The 19,367-nt window shown below is 41.8% G+C and overlaps 1 protein-coding gene across 1 annotated transcript in view; it reads left to right on the top strand.

Annotated features, from left to right (window-relative positions):
- The window catches only part of rasgrf1 (Ras protein specific guanine nucleotide releasing factor 1), a 44,783-nt gene extending 26,858 nt beyond the window's left edge, over window positions 1-17,925 (top strand). Inside the window, exons 10-27 of the mRNA XM_088921837.1 lie at window positions 762-922; window positions 1,547-1,610; window positions 2,031-2,173; window positions 2,334-2,416; window positions 2,929-3,177; window positions 4,744-5,114; window positions 6,720-6,839; window positions 8,688-8,858; window positions 9,254-9,360; window positions 9,915-10,027; window positions 10,479-10,539; window positions 11,554-11,657; window positions 12,926-13,010; window positions 13,470-13,667; window positions 15,302-15,381; window positions 15,970-16,087; window positions 16,685-16,753; window positions 17,531-17,925. Of these exons, the coding sequence (XP_088777963.1) occupies window positions 762-922; window positions 1,547-1,610; window positions 2,031-2,173; window positions 2,334-2,416; window positions 2,929-3,177; window positions 4,744-5,114; window positions 6,720-6,839; window positions 8,688-8,858; window positions 9,254-9,360; window positions 9,915-10,027; window positions 10,479-10,539; window positions 11,554-11,657; window positions 12,926-13,010; window positions 13,470-13,667; window positions 15,302-15,381; window positions 15,970-16,087; window positions 16,685-16,753; window positions 17,531-17,623 (2,390 nt within the window). The 3' untranslated portion in view covers window positions 17,624-17,925. The remainder of the gene's footprint in view (window positions 1-761; window positions 923-1,546; window positions 1,611-2,030; window positions 2,174-2,333; window positions 2,417-2,928; window positions 3,178-4,743; window positions 5,115-6,719; window positions 6,840-8,687; window positions 8,859-9,253; window positions 9,361-9,914; window positions 10,028-10,478; window positions 10,540-11,553; window positions 11,658-12,925; window positions 13,011-13,469; window positions 13,668-15,301; window positions 15,382-15,969; window positions 16,088-16,684; window positions 16,754-17,530) is intronic.
- Window positions 17,926-19,367: the final 1,442 nt, after the last annotated feature.

Raw genomic sequence — 19,367 nt, 5'->3', positions numbered from 1 at the left:
TTTGTAGTTGCCAATCTTCAGAAGTATAATTTCATTTTTTGAAACCCTGTTTTGAATTGGTGCATGTTAGCCATCACCAAACAGAAGAATTTCATTGACTGTAGACTAAACCATCCATTTTCACTGACCTATTCATCCTGAGGAGGTTGCACCAGCTGGAGCATATCCCGGAAGACACAGGGTTCAAGTCAGTTCTCCTCCCTGAATGGGACACCAGTCTGTCACAGGACACACACACGTATTCGAGACACCAATTCACCTAAACGTTGTATAAATGAATTGTGCAAGGAAACCAGGGAGCCTGGAGAAGACATAGTTGGACATTTGGTAACAAGCAGACTCTACACAGACTGGACGCTGGACCCTGGAGCTGTGAAGCAACAATACTGTCCACTGTGCCTCTGTGCTGACCCAGTGGAATAATTACTTTTCAAAACCCCTGACAAGTTATCAGTGGTAAAGTGGTGTACACGAAAAAGTGGGTTGTTTTTTTAAACATTTGCTGCCAAATATAATGAGGCTTAATTAGGCTGAAAATAGTTAATGACAAGTCATAACCAATTATAACACGAGTTAAGAATTTTAAATGTCAGATTTTTGGTCGGCTATTACATTAATCATAATGTATGTAGAAATCACTTAACCCTACAAATCCTCTGTCAGGTGTGCATTAATAGCTCTGTAAGCCCCATTATCAGTCTTTGCAGGTCTGCTGGTCACACGTGGGCTGATCGCTATTCTTTGTGTCCCCTATGACCCAGGTTCACTCATCCAAGTGCCAATGAGTGAGAAGGGCAAAATCACTAGAGGGCGTCTGGGGTCTCTTTCTCTGAAGAAGGAAGGGGAGAGGCAGTGCTTTCTGTTCTCCAAACACTTAATCATCTGCACCAGGGGCTCTGGAGGAAAATTACACCTGACAAAGGTGTGCACAGACTACTAAAACTGCGAAGTGACGGTTCATCACACATTTAAAACTGTAAAGCAGAAAGAATGAAGCATGCCTCTAAGGCATGTCAGTAAGCTCTGTTTGTGGCATGGGATGATTTCTTAGAGCAGCAAAAAAAGATTTGAATAGTTGCTATGTGAATTTCGTATTGTACCTATCAAATAAAGATTTCTGAAAGTCCATATTTTCCTGTGAAAGCTGATATACAGTATGGATTGATGCATAACCCTTGTAAAGAGCCAAACTGCATAAAGCAAAGCTGCTACATGCAGCACACCTCCTATTGTTCAAATATTTAACTGTGCTGGGTTTCAGACATCACCCTTTGATACGCCTCTAGTATTGCTAATGCAGATGGAGGTTTATTTTAGCTAGTGGTATTAAAAATTGAGAGAAAGCAAAGGAAAGATTTAAGCGAAAATTTTCGATTTAAGCGAAAATATTTAAGCGAAACTATTTTCGCTTAAATCTTTCCTTTGCTTTCTCTCAATTTTTGAGCAAAGAAAATAGCAAAGAAAATAGTTTTTTTTGCTTCAGAAGGTTTAGCCAGTGGTGAATACCAGAATGTGCTTTGCTGATGCATTGATTTGTGTTTTACAGAATGGCGTGATCTCACTGATTGACTGCACTCTAATGGAGGAACCAGAGGGGACAGATGATGAGTGTGAGTCTGCAGTGGGACATTGTTGTTGTGGGGTTAACACATACTTAGACAAGACACAAGGCTAAATGGCAGCTTGACATCTGTGCCAATTTGGTTACTGTTAACTGAGGTGTATTGTTTTCACATGCCGATTTTTGTCATGATATAAGCAAAAAGTGCTGGAAAAAAAGGACTGACACAGAAATATATTGCACTGTATTGGATAAGCCGTTTTTAGGAAAACATTAAAAATTCACTTTTAATAATAAAATGGACCCGTGTCAGCCAAGCTTCTTCTTATAAAGATAGAAATAAAGGTATTTAATAAAATAATTTATCTTACTAACACTAAAGTATAACAACTTGGTTCATTCTAAAAGTGTAATTGCTCAGTCAAAATTAAAAAATAGATCATTTACTTTTTTTTACTCTGTCATAAAGCAAAACCCGATAAGAGCGGGCAGGACATGGAGCACTTGGATTTTAAAATCGTCGTTGAGCCAAAAGACACCCAGTCCTTCACTGTCATTCTTGTGGCTTCATCTCGCCAGGAGAAGTCAGCGTGGACGAGTGACATCAGCCAGGTCAGCTGAGATCCAATACTTTGGTCTTAACAGTAGTCTGTAGAGGAATGATTCAAGCTGAGCCTGCGAGCGATTATCCCTTCTTTTTCTGTTCAGTTTACTTCTCATTATACAGTTGTATCTGTGCTTTTGAATTTTTCTTTGTGTCGGATTTTCCCAGTGCATCGATAATATCCGCTGCAACGGTTTGATGATGAACGCCTTTGAAGAGAACTCGAAAGTCACAGTGCCGCAAATGATCAAGTGAGTAGCTGAAGCAGGAATGGTATCTGCTCTAGTAATAGCATAGCGGTGCAACTCTAATATTGCTCTCCAAAAGCACAGGTAGTGATCCCTGCTTTTGTCCAAGAGTTCTTCCAACAAGTAAAGGTTGTTTCCCTGCTGAAAGGAGAGACAACAGCTGTGGAGCCTTTTTCAGGTGTCACACCTTTGTGTCTCTTTTCTTTTCCTCTGGAATAAACCTTTACCTGTTCCTTTGCAGCCTACACATGCTGACACAGCTCCCTACTAAGATCGATCCAAGTACTCAGTTGACCTCACCAGCTGTCCATCCTGCTGCATTCCAGTCAGGATGATTAAAGCACTTTATTACACCCGTGAGGGCCACTGAGCTAGAATTTGGAACCTAGCATTGTGGACTTTCATGCACAAATGAGATAGAAAGTGTGTCAGTGCAGGCGAGGCCAAATGGCTGGCCGATGCCATTGATAAGAAAGAAAGGGGGTGGTTAATGATGCCTCTATCCCGGATGCCAGGTCTGATGCCAGCCTGTACTGCGACGACGTGGACATCCGCTTCAGCAAGATGATGAACTCCTGCAAGGTGCTGCAGATCCGCTACGCCAGCGTGGAGAGGCTGCTGGAGCGCCTGACCGACCTGCGGTTCCTCAGCATCGACTTCCTCAACACCTTCCTGCACTCCTACCGGGTGTTCACCACAGCCGACGTGGTGCTGGACAAGCTCATCACCATCTACAAGAAGCCTATCAGTGCAATCCCGGCAAGGTACGAGCACCCCTGAACTCACCTGCGGCTGCAGGACACCTAACAAGAAATTCTGAACAGGGGATGGGTCGGGTTAACCCTTTTGAGAATGCTATCAAAAGAATGCTGAAGCCTCTTGCAGCTGTTGTTCTACCTCGGCTTTTGGCTGTAATGAAACCAGTTTATTACCACGGTGAACAAATTCAGGCTGTTTTATAGGCTTTATTAACCTGCTGAACTGGACGGCCTCCTGTGTGCTATAGCTCTTCTAGCATTGTCTGCTACTGTGTGTGTAATTATTTCAGTTTCATAGGGAAGCATTTGGTGCTTTACTAACACAAGACTGCATTGCATCATGAGTCTTGACTGAAGTCAGAGCTGCAGAGCTCAGGAGAGAATGGTGTTCTAGTCATATAATAGCGTGCTGTATGTGGATTCACACCAAGATGTTGGGTGATGCTGAATTGCAGCAGTCCAAGGCTCGTGCATCTCAACGCAGACTTGCTTGCCTGCCCTGACAGCTCACTCAGAAGTAATAACAACAGCTATTAGTTTTGATGCACAACACTGTATCGCCCTGGGTGTCAGGGCTGCTGCGCACGGGGTGGAGCACAAACAGGAACCAGACTCGGAACACAGGCAGCAGCAGAACTGACAGACAGAGAGCCACAGGGAGGCTGTAAAACACCCCCTAATTAGGGACAGATTCCTCTCCAGTCTGACAGTGCTCCGACACCGCACTACCCTGCTGCTGCCTGCCGTCACCATGGAAACCCGCGGCTGTGCTGCAGGACCCCACCCCGCTCCTTCTCCAGGCATCTGCAGAGGATCTATAGTATTAAATATTTATCGCTGCACTTTGCATCCAGACCTCGTCTGTAATCCAGCGGAGAGATAAGAAGAGACATGGCTCTGCAGATAAAAAAAAGAAAGAAAGGGGGTGGTGAGTGGTGTGGGGCATCCTTCACATCCACTCTCAGAGGCGCCCACTCCTTGGAAATCCAGGCAGAGGTTTGTTATGCAGACATACAGGGTATCTCCACAGGCCACCTCCATTTCATTACTGTTGGCAGCACCCTTGCCACCCTCGCTGTCACTTGATAGGCTATTTATAGACAGCTGGGAAGGGTGGCCTGTGCTGTGGAGGGGAATTGCTTAAGAAACAATTCTTGAGCAGCAGGCAGTGCAACTTTGTAAATTATACTGTACTTTGGAATGGCCCCCATGTTACAGCTTCCTATTAGATTTGCAATATGATGTACTTGTTATCTTTTATTAACAGCCTGCACAATGCACCTCTCCTAATTCCGTGTGCCTCTTTATGTGCCATCCAGTTTCTAGGACTTGATTTACATTTTTTCTGGAGCATCATCGGTTCTGCTTCTGTCATTGCTTTCACACTGGAAGATTGTAGTTGAACAGCAGAACTGTGAGCCGTACTGAAATGTCCAGACTCGCAGTAACTGTCTTAAGACTGGGTAGAGGTTTCCAGCTCTGGAAAGTAATCCGACAGAGAACTTTTCCTGTGTCACAATGCGCCTCTCTTCCCTGTCTTGTCTTTTTTTTTTGGTGTGCGTGGTGTCCAAGGTCTCTGGAGCTGTTTTTTGCCAGCAGTCAGAACAACAAGCTGCTGTACGGAGAGCCTCCGAAATCCCCCCGGGCCAGTCGCAAGTTTTCCTCGCCTCCCCCGCTCTCCATCACCAAATCGTCCTCTCCAAACCGACGCCGGAAACTCTCCCTTAACATCCCCATCATCACCGGGGGCAAAGCTCTGGACCTGGCAGCCCTCAGCTGCTCCTCCAATGGCTATGCAAGCATGTACTCTTCCATGTCCCCCTTCAGCAAGACCACCCTGGACATCAACAAGCTCTACGTGTCCAGCTCCATCCCCAACAAGATCCCCGATGAGGCCGACGGCAAAACCGACAAGCCAGAGGAGTCCTCCCTGAGCAAGCAAGGTCAGTCTGCCCTGCTGTGCCCATCCCAACAGGCAGGGGAGATGGAGGCAGAATTCGGAGGCATTGCTGGGCTGGTGTTTCCTTCACAGAGCCAGAGCCGAATACAGACCTGATCACTTGCTGGAATCTGGGCCCATTAGCTCCATTCCAGGAGAGTTGCAAGTTATTTTTCCGGTGTTGGCACCTCTGTTGCGATCGCAGTACAGTACAGTACTTTAGTACAGTACTTTGCTTCTTAACTGAGTTACTAAATGCAAATGGTAATAAATACATTATTTGTTGCAATGCTTAATCTAAAACGTAGCAGTGTAAAATTGAAGATTGGGCAAACACTGGGCAAGATTTCGCATACAGGCATCAAAATCCATAGATACAAAATGGGAGACATTGAGCCAGAAGTGGATGCTTCTGAAGAATACTTACTGTAGGTGTTTATGTTGACACACATAGAGTTTAAATGCTCTAACAATATGGAGAAGCAATAAAAACATGACATGTATGGATGTATAGTTAAAAGCACAGAATTTAAATAAATGAATGTCTTGTTAAAATGGTATAATGCACTAATATGGCCTTATTTAGAATATTGTCTACAAATTTGGTTACCACATTATGGAAAATAAATTGCTGCTGTAGAGTCAGTCCAGGAAAAAGAAACCAGATACATTCTGGGTCTTAAGGGAATGTTCTACACTGGCAGGCTGAGGGACCTGAACGCTTATAGCCTTGAACAAAAAAGACTATGAGAGGACCTGATGCAAGTATTCAAAATTCTCAAAGGCATTGATGAAGTCAGCAGTATAATATATTTGGTTCCTCTTCAGAGTTTCTTCTTCGGCAGACTTTTTTAGTAGACAAGTGTAAACTACATGGAAATGCACTTAAAGCCCTGTACAGAAGGCACTTCTGTATGGAACAGACCCGACCTTGTTGCTGAAGCTGATATCCAGGCTTCATTCAAGAAGCAGCTGGATTGCATCAATCTGTATCAGTACAGCTGGGAAGACCAAATGGTCTCTGTTAATCTGTAACCGTTCTTATTCCTATGTGCCATCCAAAGAATCTCTTGTATTTTATTTTAAATCACTGAATACTAAAGATACAGGCAGACCCTGGACACTTCATTCCCTGTTGGCCACTCAAACCCTTAACGTACTGTTTGTTAGCCTAACATTACCAATTAGAATGCATACTTCAATTTACTGTATATCTCGCCAGACAGTATGTAGATCCCTGGTATTCTGATTAAAAAATAGTCAAATCACATTACTGGGGCAGGCAGACAGGTGGTTGGGATGATGTGGTAAATGTGTCAATATATTCAGAAAATAATTGCCTAGATTTATTCCAATTTTGCAATGCAATCCTAATTTATTTCTTATGAAGCTTGCTGTTTGAAGTTCTTATCTTTTGCCTAATTCTTCAATACTGTATATATTAGCGACGCAGTTTAGACTGAATTAGCATGCAAGTTATGGCTTCCGAATGTCCATCAAGGTAAAACATCGAACCAGAACGAGACCTGAGAGAGCTGGTGGTCACCTGTCAAATGTACTCAGTGCCAGTGGCTCTGGAGTCCCAGAAGTCACTCTGAGTCTTTTTCAGACACCTCTGTGAGGGAGGAATGTGACACCGACCAAACCCAAAGTGACGAGGCAGAAACGGAGACATCACCAACGAAGTCCCCAACTACCCCAAAAAATGTTAAATGCAAAAATTCCCCAGGTATGCTGTATCAAGATAGCATGCCTTGCATGTTTGCCTGTGGCGTAGGGAAAGTGTGCTTTTTGAGATAATATTCACGGTGGTAAGTGTTGTTGTCTAAATGCACCAGGTGCATGGAATGAAGTTCAAATTGCAGGCTTTCTGTCATAATCTACTGTATGAAAGACCCAAGGTTCTGAGTCTTAAGAATAAATACTGTACTTAAGTTAAATACTAGGGTTTTGTTCTGTACTGTATAATCCTTGTTTTTAGATTCCTTTTCATTCATCTAAGAAAGATTTTAGTTTTTTAACAGCCTCTCATACTGCACTTGTAAATAGGCACACTTGAGGCATTACTAAATAATTAGTCAATTGGTTAAAGGGAAGGAATTACACTTTGCCACATGGTGGTAACTGAGTCTGTTTGGTACATGTGGGTTTCACAAGACACTGTGGGTTTTTGAACAGCAAAACCTGTTTATACTGTAGCTGTGAAGATTTTGCTACAGTAAAGATTTTAATAATAAGGACACAGCTTAAATAAGAGCCACCTTATTTTGGTAGGAGCCTGTCACTCCCATTTAAACTGTAGGAAGCATTTTAGACAGGGAACTCCAAAGCCATGTGTGTGTAGGTGGAAAAATGGAACTTGTGCCTTAGCAACCATCTGCTAGCTTAGCAACCACCCCAGCAGCAGGTGTGCTATAGAGCTGTGTCTGGGTGCTACTATGAGACACTGCTGACAGTTCACAGGGTGTCGAAAGACAAAGTTCAAAACAGAGCCCCAGAACATATGGTCATTTTTGCTGTGTTACTTACAGAATGACTTTGCTTCAGTTTTTCATTCCATTTCCTAATATATTGAAGAAGTATGTTCCAGTGTCTAATTCAGTTCCTTTCTATCGTTTTTATTCAGCATTTCTAAGCTGTGCAAAGGGTTTAGTGGGGAATAACATAGCCAGTCCCTCCTTCTTCTATTTCGGATAGATAGTGGTTACTTACAGAAGGATGAAAACAGAAAATAGTTCCAACAGCATTTGAAGATACATTTAGGCACTGGCTAGATCTGAAGTCTAATTTAAGTCTAATTTAAGTGTGTAGTAATATTTTTTAGCATCAAGAAACTGTTTTCAGAAAGATACAAAACAGGCAACACAGGTGTTTTACAGTAAGTCATTAAAGGTTAAAAATAGGGAATTAAACTAACATCTTTAGGGTTTAAGGAAAATCATCACATTATATGAATCCAAATTGGAATCATTTGTTGGCTATACCTTGCTGTCATGGCACATTGATACGATAAGACCACTGTGGCGTCCTCACACTCTCTGAGAGGTTGAGCAGAAGCTGTCTGGGAAGATGAAAGATTGTACTGTGCAATCTGATCATGAAAATAGGTTTATTCAAAATACATGTTTTCAAATACAGCAACCTCTGTTTTTGAAAACTCTTATTTTGTAAAACTTACCAATGCCCATTGCAAGCATTGGTGCTCTGGAGGAGTAAGAGTTTCAGTTGTAATGGGCTCTGCTGCCCTCTGCTGGTCAAATAAAAACACACATGAGCTGAGCCCTGATTCTATCACAGCCGCAACAGCTACAGAGCTCTGGTTCAGCTTGCAGGGAATCTATGATGAAATGTGCTCCATAGAAAGCAGCAAAGGACTTTGTAATGGGAGAAACTGCTCGTCTTGTCCTGTTAATGCTGATTCAAAACGGTCCCTCTGAGACTGTCAAGTGGCTCAACAAGTAAAGACATTGTGTCTGAGAGCAGGTTGGGCTCTATAGCTCTGGTACCATGAGTCTGTGCGTGGATCCTAGCTAACCTCTAGCTGGCCTTGACAGGAACCCTCTCTCCCTCTCCCTAGACTTTTCCTTGTTCTCCTACAACAACGGCGTGGTGGTGATGTCTTGCCGGGAGATTGACAATAACCGCAGCGCGCTCTCAGCTGCTTCTGCCTTCGCCATTGCCACTGCTGGCGCCAACGAGGGCACGCCCACCAAGGAGAAGTACAGACGCATGTCCCTGGCCAGCACAGGTCAGTCAGCTGGCAGTGTTTCCAAGATCTGTTGGGTGAATAAGTCAGGTTTGATCAGTTAACGTAACATCACAGGTTGGAGTTACTTAGAGGTAGGGTAAGACTTTGGGTAGTTGAGAGATGGAATACCTATGTATTCTCAAATGTAGCCAGCTATGAACCACCAAAGATACTGCTAGCACAAGTTATAAGATTTTAGTCCCTGACCACTTGTAAATGTTTTTTGTCCCACATTTTTAATACCCAAAGGCATAACAGGTTTTAAAGGCCCAGAGCTTTGAAACACAGCAAGGTTTGTTCTGATGGTAAGCAGCTTGTTGTGATATGCTTGTTGAAACATGCTGTTTGTGCTGTTGGAATCCGGCATTTGTAATGCATCTGTCTGCTGGCTTCAGGTTTTCCTACGGACCAGAGGAATGGAGACAAGGAGTTTGTTATCCGAAGGGCCGCAACCAACCGTGTTCTGAATGTGTTGAGACACTGGGTGTCCAAACACTCACAGGTACACCCTGCTGAAAAACGAGAAACAGGCCAGAACCCTTTTCAATGTCTGCAACACCAGATACCATAGGAGGTTACATTTGTAGATTATATTGTAATGGACTAATTTTTGTAGACTAGAATTGGGCATTTTTGCCATAGAGCTTTCTGGATTAAACAATAAACAAATCTTCTGACCAGCAGTAGCAGAATAAAAGTAATGAGAGAAGGCATGAGATCACCCAAGAACATCTAGATTATTTTCAGATCCAATAATGGATCTTATAAATCTGAAAAACAAAACGATAAACTGTGCTGCTAGGGTAAAATGTGTAGAATTAAGAAAGACAGGAGAGAGTAATTTGAGTGTGATACCAATGCTGTCGTCATCCAGAATTTGATCACCACCTGGCAATAAATTGACAATAAATCAATGTCTATCTATCTCAACCCTCCAGTCAATAAAACCACATGGGTGGTGCCATGTATCAATGGCCCACATGGTGTGACTGCATTCAGAGCATTATTATCACTAACTTTAATATAAACTCCAGCTCTGGTCTCTGTACATGTTAGGACTTTGAGGCCAACACTGATCTGAAGCAGAAGGTGATCAGTTTCCTGGAGGAAGTGATTCACGACCCTGAGCTGCTGACCCAGGAGAGGAAAGCCGCAGCCAACATCATCAGGTACAGGAGCAAGCTCTTTCAGTGTACCCTGTTCTCCAATATTCAACAGCTAGATCAAACTAATTGAAACCACCTCTATGAATTTGATAACTTTGATCATCCTGTCTAATCTTAAAGTATCCAGTGGACCTGTATACAAATCGGCAAAACATTCAGACATCTGTGAAAACATTGATTAAGAAATGGCTTGAAGCTGTGAATTTACATCCTTTAAGTTTTTTTTATTAGCAATGCAATTAGAATATAAACTGAGAAGAGAAAGAAACAAAACACAGACAAAGATCAATACATGGATAAACAGATGGCTCAACAGATAGATACGTGTCATACGTGAATGTGAGGTTGTTGATATGGGAATGTGGATGACCGATGGGCAGGCCAATAATCAGGCCATTGGAAGTTTGTTCAGATCGATGGATTAAAAACTCCTGAAAGATGTTTTTCACTGCAGAACTCTGACCCAGGATGACCCAGGGGACAATCAGATCACGCTGGAAGAGGTGATACAGATGGTGAGTGTGACTGGGTGTGGCATTACATGGGGGCATGTGCATTGTGGAGGCGGAGCCCTGGTAGACGGGCGACACCTCGCCTTTGTAGTTCCAGCTGCCCCAGCTTCTAGATGATGAGCCACAGCTGGGCAGGTCCTATAAAGACACACTGGACACCCCCCAATGGGACGAGCAGGGACAGCCCCGGAAGGGGGATTTTGACACTGACAGTCCGGGGCTGCACCCGCGTAAAGTGTTCTTTTGCTGTTCTTTTTCTTTCTTTGCCTGACCCACAGTGCAGTACCCCCAGGGCAGGCTGCTCTTTTTCCACAAGTTTTTATTTTATTTTTAGCCTTACGTGCCCCGCTCTACCAGACTGAACCCGCGAAAGAGGGTCCGTCCAGTCTGGTCACCGCTGTGCTAGCAGTTCTTTTTTTTTCCCAGGCTGGACCCCGTTAAATAGGGTAAGCCCAGCCTGGAGATCACGAGGCACAGAGCTACACTTTCCTTTTGCCTTTTTGTTTATTTTTCACTCTTTTTGTGTTATTTTTGGTCCCCTCACCCAGTGCACCCACTCCGCACTGTCACAGGGGCTGGGTGGGTATGTGGGGAGTGGGAGGTTGCAAATGCTGTTGCGGGGTGAGCAGGGAGTTTTGGTATCACTGTTATTACTTGAACAGTCACCATAATATCTTCCATCGCCATGGTGCTTTTTGTTTAGTTTTTTCATCCCAGCTGTAATGAAGCATTTTTATTATCATAACTAATTTCATTTTAATTATCACGTCATTCTTACATGAGCATTCCGCAATTCTTACTGAAAGTTTAAAGACCGCGAAAATCCAGGAATCGTAGGAGGGTTCATTTTCCATTTAAACATGGGTCCTTTTTTTTAAAATGAAGATCATTTCAATATCATCTGACATTTAGGAGGGATTGTGAAAGGTTAGGTCTATCGTATACAGCACCTCTGCTGTAGGAGGCGGGCCGTGAGACTGCTGCTGACTGTGTTTTACTGCTGGGTGTTTCCAACAGGCCGAGGGAGGCAAGCCTGAGCCCTTTGAGAGCCACTCTGCCCTGGAGGTCGCGGAGCAGCTCACTCTACTGGACCACCTGGTGTTCAAGATGATCCCCTATGAGTGAGCAAACAGGGGGGCGGGCAAGGCGTTATAGCTGATGGGGTGCCTTCAAGTGCAAATGCTCTACTTAAACAAGCCTTTAACCCCAACTCATCACAGCTCTCCAGACGCCTCAGCCAACCAGTCCCCTCAAAGACACCAGGGCTCTGTTACAGGGAGACTGTTATATCTCTTATATAGGACAGCAACGGCCGGTGGTAAAGTGGGTGTTTATTAAAAAGACCCATCTGGACGTTGAAGTTAATTATTCTGTTTTTTCACGTGGTGTTGGTGTTGGTGTGCTGCTCTTCCCTCTGGCCCAGGGTTTCCGAACCAAGGCCCCAGTATGTTGACAGGGGACCATGGGTTGTAGGAGGTGCTGTCCTTCATTTGGGAAATTAAGCTGAGGTCCTGACTGCTTGGTCATTAATGAGCCTATGGTGTTTGTAGGTTAAGAGGTGTTAACCCTAGTGTCCTAGCTAAAATCCTCTATAGGCTGGTATAATCTTGTTTTATTTACGTTCCCCGTCATTGTGCCTGGTGAAGCAGTTAGTGATTTCACTGTCTGATCTGCTGTACAGGAGGGTGTCACTGCTGTACAGGAGGTGGATAATCTCCTAAGTTATGTAAAGCTTTGGAATGGGTAATGTTTGTAAATAGCTTTGGCATTCTGTGGGATGGAAGGGGTATATAAATGCAAAGTTTTTTTATTATTGTTCTTTTTCTGTGAAATACAGTATGTTGGCAAAATTAACTTTCCACAGTAGCTGTTACTAGCTGTCTGGCCATGTTCATGGTATAGGGCCTGATGCAGAGGTTCATACTGTATATACAATTAGCTGATATTTCTACAACAGGCATGGGTCTCTTGTGTAAAAAATGGGAATTTTCTTTAGGGGTGCTTATTTTAATATGACCGAAGCCTGGAGGTATAATTTCCTATGACAGAGAAAAACCCAAAATAATTTAAAATGTCATTGGAAAAACAGGATACAGTGTTAAGTACAGTTACAGTTTAGCTGTGTACTGTTTAGGTAGAATATGTTTTATTCCATTTGCTTGTTTGGGAGAAAAGGTATAATTGAATGAAAGACTCCATAAAATAAGTATCTTCTGTTTTAGTGTGTGGGGGGAATCATAGATGCAGTCCAAAGAGTACGTTGCATTCCTCATTCAGTCAGACTGTAGTAGTATCACAGTTCCTTTTGATAAGAGTCAATACAATGATCCAGCTCTGTTGTATTCATCCCATCCGATTTTACTGGTTTTAATTCTTGTGTGTAATACAGGGAGTTCTTTGGGCAAGGTTGGATGAAACCAGACAAAAATGAGAGGACTCCATATATCATGAAAACAACCAAACACTTCAATGATGTAAGTATTGATGAATTCCCTTTAACAAAAGGATAAATAATATACCTCTGTAGCTACAGTATACAGTATGTGGCAGAGGTTAACCATGTGTGTTATCCTGTGTATCTGACTACATCTGAGGTAGATATAATTTGGTGGTTCAGGCCTTTTCAGGCAACACATTATCAAAAAAGCAATTGATTTCACTTTTGCTTCTACTGAAAAGTACAGTATAAAAGAAAGCATTGAGCAAGTCAGTTGTTCCATCTCAGTGAGTCCTAATTCAGTGGAGTATCACTTCAAGGCAGGTACAGTACTAGATCCTCACAAGAGCTTTACAAGGACAGATTTCACAGGAGACACGGCTACAGCGGTTTGCCCCATATCTGCAAGGAGAGCCAGAGAGAACAGCCTGCTCTGACTTGTCTCCCCCTTCCACATTCGCACGTTCATCCCTCTTTGTGCCGCTCTCCTTAAAAGATCAGCAACCTGATCGCTTCGGAGATCCTGCGCTCCGAGGACGTGAACATGCGGGTGGCCGTGATCGAGAAGTGGGTGGCCGTGGCTGATATCTGCCGCTGTCTCCACAACTACAACGCCGTGCTGGAGGTCACCTCCTCGCTCAATCGCAGCTCCATCTTCCGCCTCAAGAAGACCTGGCTCAAGGTCTCCAAGCAGGTAGGGGCACCCGATGTGCTGGAGTCCCAGCCTTTTACTCAGCGTGCTGCTGAGCTAAGTAAAGTACATTGTGACCCATGCAGATGCGGTGAGTACAAAGACACACTGTAGACCAGCACCCCTGGAAAAAAGAAACAAGAGATTTTTCATACCTCTCTGACATTAAAGGCAGTCATTTCATTTCTCTGGCTGTAACAGTGATAGGTTTGTGTCGTGCAGTATGTAGAACTTCAAAAGAACAGTATAAGTCTCTTGCAACAAATTTACTAAGTTATGACTGAAAAATGATCATCTCTTTTTGTAGCAGGTGCACTGACATTTTATTAAACTGGCGTGACACAGGTACACTCATTCTGCTGTTTCTCTACTGTGAAGGCTGGGAGAGTGGGCAAGTGGAATTCTTTAATACTCTTGCTAATTTCAAATTGGCCCTCCCTGTAGATCTTGGTAAGGTGCTTTGTCTTCTGACTTCCCAGATCAAAGTTGGGTTATTGTCAGACTGCGTATATCTGTGACATCTTACTAGGTCACTGGGTTTGCCTTCTTGATTTTTACCAGCTTGAGATTCAGCAGGTTAAATAGCCTTGTCACCTGTGCTCAGTCATCTCTCTTACTAATGCTTATTTAGTAGTCATAAAACAAAGTCACTCAAGTGTCTCATGCTCAGTCCTGAATCATGTACCTGTATATATTTTTGTAATGCATTAAAATCAAACAAAATGAAGCCAAAAACTTCATTTGTGGTGGGGTGGCTCTGTGGCTAAGGATCTGCGCCTGTGGCTGGAAGGTTGCCAGTTTGTATCCCGTGGCCAGCAGAGGAATCCTGCTCCGTTGGGCCCCTGAGCAAGGCCCTTAACCACAACTGCTCCAGGGATGCCATATACAGTAAATGGCTGACCCTGCATTCTGACCCCAAGCTTCTCTCTCCCTGTCTGTGTGCCTGCGTGTGTCAGGGAGAGCAAGCTGGGGTATGCAAAAAGGCAAATTCCTGATGCAAGAAATTGTAGATGGCCAATAAAGTGATCTTATCTTCAGAATATGCCTACCTTGTTTTTCCAAAAACATGTATTAGCAGAGTCATATTTCTTTTGCAGCTCAGTATATTTCCATATTTCTACACATTTACCATGCTTATACCACACATTTACCTTACATGGCTTCGTCTGGATTTTATTGTGACTTAACATGTTAACAGTGCTTTATTATACTCTATTTTACTACGGTTTTGCTATGCCATGCTACTGGTTTTATTCATGAAGGATTGCCTTATATTTGCTTAACAGCTAAAAACCTAAGCATCTGTGCTGGAAAGAGTTGCACATGCATGTGACATAATAATACACTTTATAGACAATTATTAAGTTATTGCATAACATCCCAACCAAAGTGTTCTGTGAACCCTTTTTTTCTCTGTGATGAAACTTAATTTCTAAATAAACATAAATTACTTTAGAAAGAGAAAAATCATGCAAGTCGCTGCCTTTATACCTTCAAGCTCTCTAGCCCATGTAGAAAACAGGTGTCCTCATAATCATATCATTCACTAAGAAGGAGAGGAGTCCTGTCAGGTTTGTCCCTTCCTTTACTGTGGAGTGCTACCATAACTGAAAGAAGGTCTGTCTTCTCTCTTGTAGACCAAGGCTCTGACCGACAAGCTGCAGAAGCTGGTTTCATCCGAGGGCAGGTTTAAAAACCTCAGGGAGGCTTTGAAGAAGTAAGTGTTTCATTGACCCCTAACAAGACAAATACAACTCTAATGTCTCCCTGAGTTCTTTGCTTTGCCATCCAAAACTTAATTTCCAAGCTGTGTGCCAGAGTGGTACAGAGACCAGATAGAACTGGCCAAATGTTTGACCTTCCTTTGCCCTGAGCCATTACTTACAGAATCCAAGAAACCCAGCTGGAGGAGTGGCAAAAATGTGCTGTGTGTCAATAGAGTTTAAAGGAAACATTGAAATATTTTACATAAATAGTGAAGAACGTTATCAAGTCATTTTCTTAAAGGACCTCACAGAATCAACTTTAATAAATTCAAAAGACACTACTAGCATGTTCACTGCCTTGGGTGATATTGAAGACTTGGCAGTGTGTCTATACATTATGTAATAAACAGAATCTCTGTGATTCATTGTAAATGTCTGTGTTATCTCAATGCATCAATGCATTGCAAAATGCATCACAGGAGCATTTTAGATCAAGCATGCTACAGAAAAAGATTCCATCTTCGTCTCATCAAGATCCCCAACTGTGGATGGTTGTACTGTATCTGATCTGCTCTGCCTCTCTGCTCTCTGTGTTTCAGCTGTGACCCTCCCTGTGTTCCTTACCTGGGCATGTATCTCACAGACCTGGCCTTCATCGAGGAAGGGACTCCCAACTACACTGAGGACAACTTGGTCAACTTCTCTAAGATGAGGATGGTAAATGTGTTCCATATACCACCCATTCCAGGTTTATTTAGCAAAACCATTTTCCCTCAGATGAAAATACTTTGGAAAATATGGCCTAAATGTAGTGTTGATAACCTACTACTGTGACAAATTTTATTGATGTCGTTTATCTACCTCACAGCATGCCAGTATGTGTTCACAGTCAGTACAGTCTATGCTTCTTAGAGCACCTCTTGACCACAAATTCAAAGTCAGTCTCCAGTAAAACTTATTTTATATTTGCCAGTTAGGATGTTTTGTTCTGGTAAGTCAATATGTTTTATCATTTAGGTGCTGGCAAAGTTCACTCAAAATCCAGATAACAAACTGAGAGGTCTTGCGCAGTAATACTGTAGCTGCACATCCCATTGGCTTTATTCTATGTGTTGGCTCAGTGTTGGAGAATGCAAATAATTAACAGTAATAGAAAGGTTTGAAGATGTGCCAGTTGAGAGGCACTCTCTTAGTTGCACTGCTTTATAAATGCATACTGCAGAGTGCTGAAAACTAAAAAGATCCTCACCCTCACCCCACCCACCATCTCCCTCTTAACCTTGATTTTAAGATAAGGTCTTCCTGTGTCCCCAGATTTCCCATATCATTAGAGAAATCAGACAGTTCCAACAAACAGCCTACAAAATTGATCACCAGCCTAAGGTAAGCATTTTTTAAGCATGTGACAAAATGCAGTGAACTTTTGCATTTGTGGATGTCAATGCTACAGCTGCAAAGTAATTTTGTTCTGAATCATGACAGCACTGTGCTCTTCAGCAATACGTATATGGATTGGAGTATTTCCTAGCACAGCATACACTTTGAAACATTTTCACAGTTAGACATATCTTTTCAGATCTTCAGAACTTAAATATCCTACGTTCAGACTTACTAATTCATGAACAAAGGACATCACCATCCCTAGCTCTAGTCCTGTGTGAAGAGATACGAGGCTGCACTGTTCAGTGCACTGTATCTTACTCTGATTTATTAGTTATCTAAGATTTTTCTGTCCCGATGTGCTTTTTGTGAGACATCTTAAGGACCTGAGAAAAGTTACAAACCAAAGGAGACTCTTTCTTTGGCTGCTAGCAGCATAATGAAAGAATCCCATCAATCTAATTTATTAAAAGACTTTATACCACAAGCAAAGTAAAGAAGGTGCTTCCTATTTTCTATCTCAAATCTTCCCAAACTTATCTTCCACATCTGACTTTAGATAGTTGTGTATGTGCTGATCTTGATGATCTCCCTCGCTTTGGCTCAGTCGGCACCTTTTAGGACTTTTTCATAATTGCATTACATCTTACATATAATCTTCCTTCTTCACGATTGTCACTGATTGCTTAGAGGTGTAGTTGCTTTCCTTTATATTGCCTTAGAAAAGCCATGTGAGTGAATATCGTAATTTATTTAAATCCTATTATGCTACTTCTTTAGGTGACACAGTACTTACTGGACAATAGCTTCGTTCTGGATGAAGAAAGCCTGTATGAAGCCTCTCTCAGAATAGAGCCAAAAATACCAGCCTGAAGAGGAACATGAGGCCCACAGACTGTACAAATACTATATTATATGTACATAGGCTATTATTTGTATTAGATAACCTTAGACATATCCTTCTAGTATGTGTTGCTGAAAGGAGCAGTGTATCCTTGTTATTAGAAGTTAACTAGAAGCCTAATGAGAATTTATATGTAAAGATAAAAGTTTTTTGGGGGGAGGGAATATATTTAGAAGCTTATTTGTTATTTATTGTTGTTTTTTTGTCTGCATTTGATCATACAATCCAGTTATTTTCTACAACAATAAAAAGGAAGATTAAAGGAAACAAATGACAGCAGTTATTACTGGGTACCCAGCTGTGCATTGTTAAATCTTACTGATGGGTGGCATGTGTAAAGGTGTATTTTAATACTATACCATTAAAAAATATTTCAAAATTATTTTTAAATCAAGTTCTTTATATAGAGTCAAATCCTGCACTTCCAGTAAGATTCAATAAGAGCAGATAAATACTTATTTAGGGGAGAAACATTTACTTATTTTCATTATTAGCTAGTGCAAAAATATGTAGCAATGTAAAAAATAGGAATCAAATATTAATATAAAACTATAACTAATATACTATATATATTATAACTAACACATAAACGTGGTAGTCTAAACCATGAAGCTTTGTTAATCTAATATGGGGACAGGACAGTCAAGTTTCCCATAAAACAAAAACATTGTTTAGTTTTGTTTGCTTTTTAGTGCTGATTAATGTTTAAAGCCAGCATCAATGATAAAAAACAATGTTTTATTTGTATTGCTTGAGCCAGATCTGTCTCAGATGGCCGTGATTACACATTGCAGGATCTCTATTTAGTAGTAAATTGATGGCTTTGGCAGCAGTACCCATTCTTAAATATCAGATTTCCCCTTTGTTCTAGATAGGTAATATGACAGACTACATCACACGTGAGCAGTCGGAATCTTGTTAATTGCAGATGTATTATTTCCAGGTGCTCCTTTGACAATGGCTTTGGGCATTTATATTTTGTTTCAGAACAGGGTTCCCAGATCCTGGAAGCCCACACACCTACTGGTTTTTATTTCAGTCCACCTTCGTTACCTAATTTAAGCCTTAGTTGAATTACCACATTTGACATTCAAGATCTCGTGTTACTTGTGAAAAACAATAGTTAAAATGCAACTTCCAACATGTTGAAGAGCTGAAATCAGTCAAACAGTTCAAATTAATCCTATTATTAAGTCAATTAAGGGTTGATTGGGTAACTGAAAGCTGGGCTGCAACAGAAACCAGATGGTACTGTATGTAGTTCTGGTTCTGGGAACAGAATTGGGAAGCCGTGTTCTACAACACAGGCAGTTGACCCTTCAAGCTGTCCAGTCCTTCTTACTGGAGAGAATAGATAATCACTGAATTACCTGTCATTATAGAACTAAGTAGTAATCCATTTAATTGCTTAGAAAGCTATTTAACTCTGATATATCGCAGTAATAGGTATTACTTAAGTAAAAGTTATAAAGTTACAAAGTTATCTGAAGGAAAAAAGGAACAGTAAAAAGACAAATTTTAAGGTTTGCTAATTCAAGTTGTTTGAATAATGTTTTTATTGCCATGTGTAAGGCAATTTCTGGAGTCCCTGGGATTGAAGGAGGTTTTTGCATAAGCCTTCAGAATTATTCTGTGAGATATAAACAAGTTTTCACTCAACCCAATCCAGTACAATCCAGTATTATTCTCTTATGTTCGTGTTCTTGTTGTTGT

Source organism: Atractosteus spatula, chromosome 7 (genome assembly GCF_055471065.1).
Source record: "Atractosteus spatula isolate fAtrSpa1 chromosome 7, fAtrSpa1.hap1, whole genome shotgun sequence".
Classification (NCBI taxonomy): Eukaryota; Metazoa; Chordata; class Actinopteri; order Semionotiformes; family Lepisosteidae; genus Atractosteus; species Atractosteus spatula.
This window is presented reverse-complemented; position numbering and strand designations above follow the sequence as displayed.